Source organism: Mycteria americana, chromosome 3 (genome assembly GCF_035582795.1).
Source record: "Mycteria americana isolate JAX WOST 10 ecotype Jacksonville Zoo and Gardens chromosome 3, USCA_MyAme_1.0, whole genome shotgun sequence".
Lineage (NCBI taxonomy): Eukaryota > Metazoa > Chordata > Aves > Ciconiiformes > Ciconiidae > Mycteria > Mycteria americana.
Window position 1 is genome coordinate 108,930,142 of NC_134367.1, and position 12,348 is coordinate 108,942,489.

The 12,348-nt window shown below is 41.5% G+C and overlaps 1 protein-coding gene across 2 annotated transcripts in view; it reads left to right on the plus strand.

Annotated features, from left to right (window-relative positions):
• Positions 1–3,032: 3,032 nt before the first annotated feature.
• CNIH3 (cornichon family AMPA receptor auxiliary protein 3) overlaps positions 3,033–12,348 on the plus strand; it is a 55,194-nt gene continuing 45,878 nt past the window's right edge. For both annotated transcript variants that reach the window (XM_075497429.1, XM_075497430.1), the window contains exon 1: positions 3,033–3,213. In XM_075497429.1, coding sequence (XP_075353544.1) covers positions 3,133–3,213 — 81 coding nt within the window. In that variant the 5' untranslated portion in view covers positions 3,033–3,132. The remainder of the gene's footprint in view (positions 3,214–12,348) is intronic.

Consider the following 12,348-nt stretch of genomic DNA (forward strand, 5'->3'; position numbering starts at 1 on the left):
ATGGACTGCTGCTGAACCTCTAGGCCTTTTATTTCTAATAATAGAAAAGAAACCCAGGTGTGTCTCAACATGTGGATGTCATTTTGTTTATTTTGGGAAAAGAAGCATTAAAATAACCCTTTTGAAAGCAACAGGTTTTTTCTAAAGGTGGTTATACTCTGTATTTGTCTGGTTTGCCTATTCCAGATCCCTTCAGCTGATAATGCTGCATCCTCAGCTCCTATACCCTCTGTTCTGGCCTCTGTGATATGCATTATTTCAAAGGAGCACGGCTGGTTGCTGGACTGTAATTTCTCATGCAGCTAGGTTCAGATCCATCAGTTCATTTGAAGGTTGGGACCAAGACCTTAGAAGTGGATGGCGAGCTAATAGACTGATGTTCCTGCTGTGTTCACAGAGGCTTAAACCAGTAAGAAGAGAGTCAGGCACATCCATATTATTTTCACCTTTTGCCTCAGATGCTGTGGTTTGCAGTAGTCTCGTTCAGAAATGACAAAGGAATGGCTCCCTGCTGTGAGGTCCTCATGCCACAGAGAGCTGTAACCAGTTTGTAAGGAGATGGAGACAAGGAAGACTTTTTAGTGATTACTAAGGCAAATCTCAGAGATATACTGAGTGAAGGGTAAATCTTTCCACCATTCTCCATCACTTAAATATCTCAGGATACTTAAGGTATGCTCATGGTAGAATGTAAGAAGACAGTAGGACAAAAATGTCCTAAATGCATCTTCATCAGAAACTGTATCTATCAGTATATCTGTCACTGTATATCAGAAACTTTTTTAATTAGTCAGCCACTAGCAATGATTAATGACTAGAAATATGGGTAATGGGTAGTATATGTTTCAAAATCAGTAACAGGAAAGGCTGTGTGATCTTGGAAGCGTTGGGCTGTGGAACTGTCTCCTTGCAACATGAGAAACAAATATTTTGCCTGTGTGTTCAATGAAGGCCATATACATAGCTGGAATGTAAATGAAGATGAGAGACAGTGAAAAACAGGAGAATATTTCCCTTGGAGTGTAGTCCTAAACTGAGATTTAATGGTTGTTTCCACTTCTGTCTTTCCAATACCTACAGTGTATTTTTACAGATATGCATATGTGTGTGTGTGTATGTATACATGTAAGTGCTCCAGAAAGAAATGTTTTATTTTGGTTTTCTTGGAAGCATCAGTTTATCTGTGTTGAATCTTAACATAGGTAATATAAATCCAGATATTAAAGTAATTGCGGCAAAATAAAGAAAAAAAAATCCAAAGACGACTTCTGCACCTCATTTACAGCTCTTTTCAAAATGTGTGGTTATGAATAAACCATTTACTTTCGCAAGCATCCGCTCTGCAGGATTTCAGATACAGAAGAATTAAAAGGTCAGAGAATTACAATGTGTTTAGTGCATCTCTGTATGACAGCAAAGCTCATTGCTATTTGCTGTGTTCTGTCCTTCTTAATTAAAGCATCAAATCACATGTACAGTCTGGAGCAGCTCGATTATGAAAGGTTACATCCATCAGTTTATTCCTGATTGGTTTATTAATTACTGGCCTTGACTCTTGATTCAAATCAGCACTCTTTCCTCAGGATAAAAGTGCATATTATGTTAAAAATAATATACCGTAATTTTAAACAAAAATATTTTTAAACATTTAAAAAGAAAGCTTGTATTAAACTTGGCTTTGATGGAAATACGATCTCTTGTACCATGAAGTCTGACTTTTCACAAGTGACCACTGGCAAATTTCTAAATAGTTTTGTTACTCACCCCCCCTTCCATCCATAAAAGGATAGAAAAAATGCTGTGAACTGAAATTCCTTTTACGTTTTGTAAGGGTATTTCAAATATATAGCTTTCACCCATGGTTTTCAGAATATTTTTAAATGGGACTTCTGGTGGTTCTGTGGTATTTTCTCCTGAAAACTTTTTGCTTACAAACCTGCTGTATTGTATCAGCTGACGTGCTCCAAAGAGGTGGAAGAACTTTTGATGGTAAATCTAAACCCGACCACCTGCAGAAATAGCTAACTCGTGTCTGGAGACGCTATGGATGCTGTTAAAGGCAGGGTGAGAAGGCGGGGGCTCACCCTCCCTTCCTTATTTCAAATATGTACTTCAGCAATTTGGATATTGCGTATACAGAATCACACAGAATCGTATCGGTTGGAAAAGACCTTTAAGATCATCGAGTCCAACCATACCTGAAAGTCATCAAGAGCGCTCTCCCAATTTGTGGCATGTAAGAAAGGCTTGTCTTTATTTACTCTAACAGCAAATATCCTTTTCATCTAGTGGGGAAGGACGGACTGATCCTACCTCGCTGAGCTACTCCGCTTCAGTTAATCAGCTCCTAGGCTCGGTTTCTGTCCCCTCTCCCTCCATCACAGGACGGCCGCTCCAGCGCCCGCCTCCACGCCCCGGCCCATGCCCCGGCACCGCCTCGCCCTTCCTCCGGCCTCGCTCAACGCCGAGGCGAGGCCGAGGCGCCCGGACGCTGGGGCACGTCTCCCCCCTCCTCTCTAACAGCTCCTGCCCTCCTCCTTCCAGAGTTACCTGATGCTAAAAGGAAAAAAAAAAAAAAAGCACTTCAGGTTTGGCCATTACCTTGTCGGGATTTGGCCTAAACTGATCCCAGCCTACGCTCGCTCCTCTCACGCTGTCGCGATATATGATTTCAGTCAGAAACACGCGGCCGTGACGGCAGACGCTGCCCGAGCGGCGGCAGGACCCCACCAGCCCCGCCGCCGAGCCCCCGCTGCCGCCCCCGCTGAGGGGACCCGCCCCTCGGGGGCGCCCTGGCGGCGGGGGCCGCCCACCGCCGCGCCTCAGCGGGGAGGGGAGAGCGGCGGCGGTGGAGGAGCTGGGCCGGGCCGGACCCCCCCGACGCTGACGGCGCTGCGGGGGTCGGGACGGGCTCGGCGGAGCGAAGGGAGCGGCTGTGAGGGGCGCGGCGGCCGCTCGGCAGCGCTCCCTGCCCGTCCCGGCTCTGTCGGTGTCAGTGACGCTCCCCTCCGCCGTGAGGGCGCCCGGTCACTTCGCCGCTGTCCCCACTGGGATTTCGGGGGTCGCTGATCTCCCGGTCGCCCGCCAGGATCGCCCGGGCGGCGGCGGGGGGCGCGGAGGGCTCTCCCCGCCATGGCCTTCACCTTCGCCGCCTTCTGCTACATGCTGTCGCTGGTCCTCTGCGCCGCCCTCATCTTCTTCGCCATCTGGCATGTGAGTACCCCAACCCCCGCTCCCCGGCCCCTCCGCCGCCCGCGGACACCGTTAAAAACGGCTCCAGCCCGGGAGGTCGTGCCGTGAGGGGAGAGGGGTGGCAGGACGGGCTGGGGCTGGGGCTGGGGCTGGGGCGGGCAGCCCCGCGCTCGGGGAGCCGAGGCGAAGCGCTCGCTGCCGGCTTGTGCCGCCGGCGTCCCGCGGCGGGAGCGGGCGCTTCCCGCGCTTCCCCCGCCTGTCCGCCCCGCACCGGCGGCGGTGCCAGGACAGACAGACCGCGCCATGAAACCTCTGCGTGGGTTATTTTATTTATTAAGTTTTTACAAGCGTAAAGACCAATGGCAATTCTCCTGTGATAGCTTGTAGTAATATACCTGACCGTCCGCGCTTCTGAGAAGTGCTTGCAGCCTGAAGGCTGCCCTAGCCTTGTGCGTGTGGAGACCTCCCTACGCTGTTGGCTTTGGCTGAGTTAAAAGCTACTCATGACTCTAGCACTGGCTGTGCTAGCGCATGGGGTCTTCGAGGTAAGAACAACTGTTTTTCTTGCCTGAGAATAGAGCGTTGTGAGGGAGAAACGGCCCCATACCTGATGAAACGGCTGGGTTGTTTTTCCTTCAATAATTACTACGTTAATAACTTTTTAACAGTCGGATTTGAATGTGAAACTTCCTCACCCTTGTAATGCATGAACTGGGTGTTTGAGTCCACCATCATTAATTTCACTCGAAAGTGGTGGTGCTCATTCCTTACTGTGCACTGGGTGGCTGTGGTGGGCGTAAGCGTGTGGCTTAGGTGTTTATTTCCGCAGTGGTGAAATTATCCTTATGCATAATTTGCAATTCTTTGAAACGGTTATGTATTTTGGAATTATTTACACTACGTGTGTGCTACACAAATAACTTCATGCCGTAAACATTCAGGATGGAACAGGATAAGTTGAAAAATAGAGCAAGCCTCATGAATGCCTCTACAGGTACCTGATGGAGTAAGATTAAAAAACCCCCTCCTTTGACTAACAAGCGAGGGAGATACAGAATTTAGTGAAACGAGAGTAAAGCTGCTAGCTTAGCTGTATGTAAGCATATTAGAAGTATGAAGCAGATTGCTCTGTTGTGAGAATTCTTTGAAATCAAATTATTTTGAACTCTTAATGGTGCAGTTACAAGTTTTTTCTTATTAATGAAACCACAAAAGTGTGATGGTACTGCCAGGTATTGTAGTGGTGTCAAGTACTGCAAGGCTGAAAAGGGTCTCTAGCAGTCAACTACTGCACTCCTGTCCTCTGAAAAAAGGAGTACTAAAATTTAGATGATTACTCATGTTTTCTTCTCTCTTCTTCCCTAAACCTTTAGGTCCTCAAAAGTGAGAATTCTATAGCTTCTTCAAAGGGTTTAGAGTTAAAAGTGTATTCTATTCTGAATCACTTGCTACAAATTAAACAGTTATTTCCTTCATTACTATCACAATTTTAATGGTTTTTTTTGTATATTTGAAATCTGTTATAGTATTTCACCAGTCATCTTTTTCCTGGACTGAAGCTGTTGTTGTCTGAAGACATATAGTACTTCTAGCAAATGGGGAAAATTATTCTTCCATAAATCAGTGTAGTTACTGCAAATTTACTCTTAGTCAACCATTTTTCAACTTTCAGTCTGTAAACTCATGGAGAGCAATCCATTATTTGTAGAGGTCCATAAGAGGCAACTAAGAAAGGAAACCTTTTGTCAATAAGCTTATGTTTATGGTGCATGTACATCTGTTGAAAAATTGTTGAGGGTTTGAAACTGAAAATGGCTGGAAATGCTGTTCTATTGTAATAGAGCAAGAACTGGTACTGTCTTTTCTCATAAATACATAATAATTCCATTAAAATACATGGTTTGTGAAGGTCATAGAATAACAGATTTAACACCCTGCCAGAATAAACTTTTAAGCATACCTGTTACCCACATATACAAAACACAAGGATTTTTATTGACCTTTCTATATGAACTGTTATAATCTGGTTTCTTATTTCTTCTCAAATGTCGTCTAACATGTAGCTTAGGTATTGAGTCATAGGAGTTTCTTTTACCTTAAACATCTCATTGTGAAAATCTTCCCAAGAAACAAAACTCCTAATCCTTCCCTGTGACCTGATTTTTTAACTGTAATATGCTTGGAAGGGACAGTAGATATATTTTAAATAGGTTCTCATAAGGGCAGTGGAGGATTTTAATAATTATATTTTCCTGTTAAAATGCTTTTTAAATGTGTGTATTTTTTTATTTTTAAAACCAAACACATTTGGTTACTAAGAATAAGTTGTTGATTAATCTGAACGTCCCATCACTTTGAAAGATTTCTGAGGTTCTAAGACTGAACGAGAATTTATATTTTGTAAATTATTTTAAAGGACAAGAAAAAACTGTAGCATTTGGACTTCATCATCTTCTAACCTGAAGCTGGCAGAAGTTTGGGCAGTTATCTGGAATGAATGAGTTATCTGGAGTGGATCAAATAAAATCTCATTTTCTTCCTGCTGGGAAGTCAGATGAATTATGACTTTCATTAATATTGATGTAGTAAGTTCAATAAAAACTGTGAAACCAAAACAAAAGAAGAGGGTAAAATGAGGATTTTTATTTTTGGAAACTGTGCTTTTCTGATGCCTTTCCTCTAAGAAGTTAAAGGCTCTATACATTCCTGTGCTCTGTACTCTTTGGGGGCAGACAGAATGAAGCTGGTCAGAATATTTTAAAGAACCTGTAAATAAAATACAGAAACTGCTTCAGGCATCTGGAGCATGTAATAATTTTTTTTTCTACCTCTGAGTGATCTTCTCATATAGGTTGCCAGGGGTGTCTGTCATGATAAAAAAAACCCAAAAAACAAATTAGATGCTATCAGAAACATTTGTTTAAAATATGCACAAGATTTATCTTAATGTATTATTGCTGGAATTTCACTCATACATAAAAGATGAAAGAAAAGGGCTGAAAAATCGAATTCTCCATGTACTACATAGTACCAATACCACACTCTGGTATGGGAATGTTTTAAACATTTAGGTTGTTCAGTGACCACATTACCTCTATCTGTAATGACACAATATTAGAAACATCACGTAGAAGTGGATGTTTTCATGCCACTGTTGTGCAGAAGTACTAGAGAATTTAGCAGAGTATGGTGACCTTTCTGCTTGGTTCCTTCTAACCAGCCTCTGGAATTCAATAAAACCTTACATTCCCATTATAGAATTATATAAGCTGTTTCAAACAACAACTTTGGTATTCAGAGTAAACTTTATGTAACACTATGAATTAGTTCTTTCAAATTCAGGAAGACTTTTCCATCTGAGGCGTAAAACCTTTCCCTGCGTTTGAATTCTCGTAAGTATATAGTTTGGTAAAGTTGGTTGTATTTGAAGCCTTATTAGCTGAATGTATATAAGCTAAATGAGACTGTCCTTAAATGAAGTTATCGAGCGCCAAAATATTGAGCGAACTTTGGTGAGTGAATATCTTGGCGGGGGGGGGGGGGGGGAGTAATACATAGAGATACCTCAGTACAGTTGATCTGAGTATATACTGCATGTGACGTTGCAGAAATGCAGTTACAATAGTGCTCTGTTTGCTTTGGCCAAGGTGTTTTGGCCAAGGTGTCCTCTTATCTGGAATAATGCAGCTGAGCATATTTTGGGGGGATTGCGTGATACAACTAACAGCAGAATTTGGTCTACTAACTGCATAATTTTATATCCTTATCTGATCAAGCTGTAAACTCAAGAACAGAGTAAATGGTGTTCTTAGTAACGATCACAGATGCTTTGTTTTGCTGTCCTCAGCTCTTGTTCGTCTTTATAAAGAGCTTTTTACTAATCAGTTTTACTCCATTCCTAAACTATCTTGAACTAAGATTTAGCTGCCTGCTAACATTCAACTGAGCTATGTCAAGTCTGTTTGAACTCCCAAGAAGATTTGACATACCACATTCATTTCTACTGTAGCTCCACTGAGTTGTCTGAAGTGAAGTTGACTGAAGTTGACCAAATTGTGGTTTACTTGTCATCACTTAAAATGTGACATGCTTGTGTGAAGTCCTGCAGCACTATTATTCTCTTCAAATACGTTGGTTTTGAGTAATCCAAGTCCTTCCCTTTTTTAATATTTTAAGATGAAATTATCTGCTTTGAGATTTTTTTTAAGGAAAGCTTTAAGAAAGAGCTTTTCAAAGTGTTCCATTTTATATATACTTTTTAAAAAGTAAAACAATTAATAAATACCAAGAACATTACTATTTTTAAAAAAAGAATTTCTGTGGTGGGCCATCGCTTTTTGAACTCATACCAGCATATCTTTGAATGTGTATGACTGCTTCATAACCAGTAGTACTTCAGGATTGCCAGAAAGTATTAGGAGTGTCCTGGCAGTGAAAAAATTAATGGTGCCTGCCTGAGAAGTTGTACCAAATTTGATGGGCTTTTGGAGGATTCTGATATAACTGTGAATTCAAATGAATCTGGGAACAGCTCTCTGGCATGACAAGAGTTGTGTGCACTGGAATTAGTGACAGTTACTTGAACCAAGCATAAGAAGAATAAAGCAGCAGAGCATGGAAATTTTTTTGGTTTATGCTTCCCCCCCCTCCCCCCCCTTATTTTTCTTTCGAAGTGTGAGGATAGTATTAATCCTGACAAACTACCTTCATGACTTTAGCTTGACTTAACAGTTACAAATTCACAGGTATACTTAAAAACAGTGGGAGGCAGTGACTGAACAGAGTAATATAGGCTAAGATTGACTTTTAGTTTTAAATTAAAGCATCCTGTTTTGCAAACACCAGGGAAAGAAGCGCTTGGAATCTATATTCAGTGCTGTTTCTGCTATTGGCTTTATGTATTAGGTTTAGCAGACAGCTTGAATTATCTATGCCTTGTTTTCTCATTTACTAAGTGTGGGTAATAAAGCTGAACTCCAAGTACTGCATGTCATTTTATTTAACATATATCCCTAAAATGCCTTTGCTTTATGACAGATGGTGCTGTGTACATGTAAGATGTTGCCACTTATATGTTATTTGTCACTGTATTGTCCTGGTGATGTGGACCATATTTTATTAGTACTCAAGTTGCAGTAGCTTAGGTAAAAAATTCGAAAGCTCTCAGAGTTATATATGTGGAATTTGGTGAGTATTCAGTATCTGACTCACTTAGGCTTCCTCATAAAATTCCTAGCCTAATTTTTGATAAATGGTTGTCGTGGTTTAGCCCCAGCCGCCAGCCAAGCACCACGCAGCCGCTCGCTCACTTCCCCCCCCGCCCCGGTGGGATGGGGGAGAGAATCGAAAGAGCAAAAGTAAGAAAACTCGTGGGTTGAGATAAGAACAGTTTAATAATTGGAACAAAATAATAGTAATAATAATAATGAATTATAATGAGAGGGAAAAAACCAACGAGAGAGAGAGAGAGGAACAAAACCCAAGGGAGGGAAAAAAAGGGGGAAAAATATATATAAAAAAAAAATAATACAACCGCTCACCACCCGCCAACCGACGCCCAGCCAGTCCCCGAGCAGTGATCGCTACCCCCCGGCCAACTCCCCCCAGTTTATATACTGGGCATGACATCATATGGTGTGGAATAGCCCTTTGGTCAGTTTGGATCAACTATCCTGGCTGTGCCCCCTCCCATTTCTTGGGCACCTGGCAGAGCATGGGGAGCTGAAGGGGGGGAAAGTCCTTGACCAATGTAAACACCGCTTAGCGACAACCAAAACATCAGCGTGTTATCAATATTATTCTTATACTAAAATCCAAAGCACAGCACTATACCGGCTACTAGGAAGAAAATTAACTCTATCCCAGCCAAAACCAGGACAATGGTACAACCTTAATTTTAAAGATACATAAAAAATACACAAGAGAATAATTTAAAGCTTGGCTTCATAGCAAATTCAGTGGAGCAAGGCACTTCGGTCACAAACTAGGTGCTAGTCTATCAATGTTCTCTGTGTATCGGTGTCTTATTGTTTCTGTTACTTTGGTTTGGAGGATAGCTATCTGTCTTACCTGAAACCAGTAGAGAGATCCATGAGCTCACTTGAAGCTGTGCTTCTCTTCAGTAAAGGCTGCCAGTCATCTTAATTGAACCCCTTCACCACGCTTTAGAGCCTGTCTTGAAAAGAAAGTAATTTCCTGACAGACTTGTGGTCAAGCTTGAATTTTCTTTCAGATATTGAAGTTTAGTGCTGTCCTTTAATGAGTCATTAATTCAGTTCTCTGAGAATATTGGATAATTATGTGATCAAAAATAAAATCAGATTAAGGTTTGATGAACAGGAGCACAAATGCTGTTGCTGTATGTTATACATATTTCTTGAAGATATTTTTTCTTCTCTAAGCGGCTAAGCACATTGTCCCCAAAGGTTTCATACTCATGACAGTTTAAGGAATGAGTCTGATATTTCCACTCTTTTTAAAGACAGAGCACAGCCAGATTGGTCTGGCTATAATATAGCTTGATGGTTCCCTTACAACTTTTCTTGCAGAAGTTTGTCACGTTAATGCTGACAGACAGATATTAGGCCAGGCAGCACAGGCTGTGGAGCAAACTGTATTTTATATATTGGAAAGTAAGTATATTTCAGTTTAGTTACCTTGTCATGCTTAAACAATAATTAAAAAAATCATAGAGGTCTTTGGGCTCTACCACAGACTTAAATGCTGTGGAAAGATTAAATTGGATCTCTGTGTATGCTTGAACTGTCATGATGAGATTTATTTGGAGGAAGGTTTTAAATTGTGAGTGGTTGCCACTGGCTGTAATTCCAGATGCTTCACAAGTCACAGTGACTCCATTATCTGTGTAAAATAAATTATTCTGTGGAGTCTTGAGCCTCCCACAAAAATGTGCAGAGAACTATTTAAATGTTATTTGGTTGTCACATAGCTGATATTTTTTTGGTCTTAAGGTTAGTTGGAAAATCTACTTACTAAAGGGATTTTATATCCTAATTGGTAAATAATGTATTTCTAGTGCTTTTTAAAAAACTGTTATGCTTGTTAATAAGCAAGGCAATATAGTTGTCATACTTTATTAGACCATGAATACAACTCTTAGATGGAGTCTGAGGCATGAGTTTATAGGTCTTGTTACATATATTTGTTTATTCAGCCACCACATACTACATTAAAACACACTTAAAACATTGTATTCAACCCTCAGACCTCTGACTTAGTTGATTCCCTCCCACCCCAACATAAATATCCTTGTATCCAAATGTTTTTTCAGAAAGAGGAGGAAGCTCAGCAGAGAATAAGAATCTTCTCCTTAGAGATATTAGACCTGTATTTGACCTGTTCCTCTTCCTCAGTGCCTCTAACATGCAGTTCATTTATAACCAGTGTTGCTGCTGACAGCTGGAGGTGACTTTACTAGGCAATGAAACTAGGTCTCACTTAAGTCATAAACTGGGGATAGTGAGAGACTTACTCTTCTGGAGGTTGGTGGTTTGGAAAACACTTCCACTTTCTGTGGAAGAAAAGTTTTTTCCCATATGAAACAGGTAAGAATTGTTATTATTATTTCCACTCTCCAAAGGAATAGTCACTTAAAATCATAGGACAGAGTCACCTGATGAGGAAGAGGTATAATAATGTCAAATACTACTTGATTTACTAGGTCAACTTGTTCTGGTGTTTCACAGTTGGAAATTCCCATTAAAAAAATTTCCATTTGTGACCATGATGCTGTGCAGAGAGCAAGATGCAATGTTATTGACAGAATGGTTCCTGTGTTCCGTGGTAATAATTACACCTTCAGAAATACCCAGTTCCTGTTAAAAGAAATAATGAAAAGGTCATAGAATAGTTTAGATTGGAAGGGACCTAGGAAATCATCTAGTCAAATCTCTTCTTCAAGGCAGGCCTAATTTCAGAGTTAGGCCAGGCTGCTCAGGGCCTTGTCCAGCTGACTTGTGAATTCTTCCATGGGTGGAGAGTCCACAGCCTCTCCAGGAACCTGTTCCAGTACTTGACCACTGTGAACATTTCTTTCACAGAGCTGGAATTTCTCTGGGTGCAACTTCTGACTTTTGTGTCTTGCCCTCCTGGTGCACGCCCCTGAGAAAAGCTTTGTGCTGACTTCTGTCTAACCCACCCCAGGAAACTGAACACAGTAATCAGATCCTGCCATAGCTAAACACACTTCCCTCAGTCTCTCCTTGTATGTCATGTGCTCCAAACGTATTTTGTGCACCCGAATGGCCAGGTCCTTTTCTGCTGCGTTGCTCCCAGGCTGTAGTGATTTATGTGGATAGCCTATCCCAGGTGCAGGACTTTGCCCTTGTCTTGGTTGTCCATCATGAGGCTCTTGCTGGCCGATTCCTCCAGCTTGTCGAGGCTGCTCTTCATGGCAGCTGTGCCTTCCAGTATGTCAGCTGATCTCCCCAGTTTAGTGTCATCTGCAAACTTGTCCCATATGTCTCATCTTCCAAGTCATTGATGAAGATGTCAAACAAGACTTGCTCCAGTATTGATACCTGAGGAACTCCACTCCTAACTGGACATCAGTCAGACTTCAAACCAGTGACCGCTACCCTTTCAGTCTGATGGTAAACCAGTTTTTCACCTTGTAGTCTGCCCATCCTATCCCCCCAGTTTGAGTACAAAACTTTTCTGCTGGGACACAGCATCTTCCTCTTGCTTAGTGTTTCATAGTGTGCCCAGGAAAATTCAGAGGAACATCAATGCACCTCTTGAAGGCAGGACAAGGGTCTTTATATTTTTCTCCACTTCCCATTGAAAAAGTATTACTATATAAAGCAAGGGTTTATTTTAGGAATGTCATTGTGAAAAGTTACGTTAAAAGGCACTGAAAAATCACAAAACATTTACAATGGAAGTAGGTTTTCTCAGCAAGATACTGCAGGAGTACTGAACTTGCAGCTCCAGTTTTGATAATCTGAGCACATGAAGCAAAACATAAGGGAGATGAAGAAATAGTACCTTCATTGAGTTGTCCCATAGCACACTGCTTGCAACTCCTCACCAACGCAATAGGTCATGAAAAACCTATTTTGGGTTGGTTTTGGGTCCTTTTGTATTTTTGTGCTTTTGCGGGTCATGCCATATTCTATCTATCAGATTTTTTTTTTT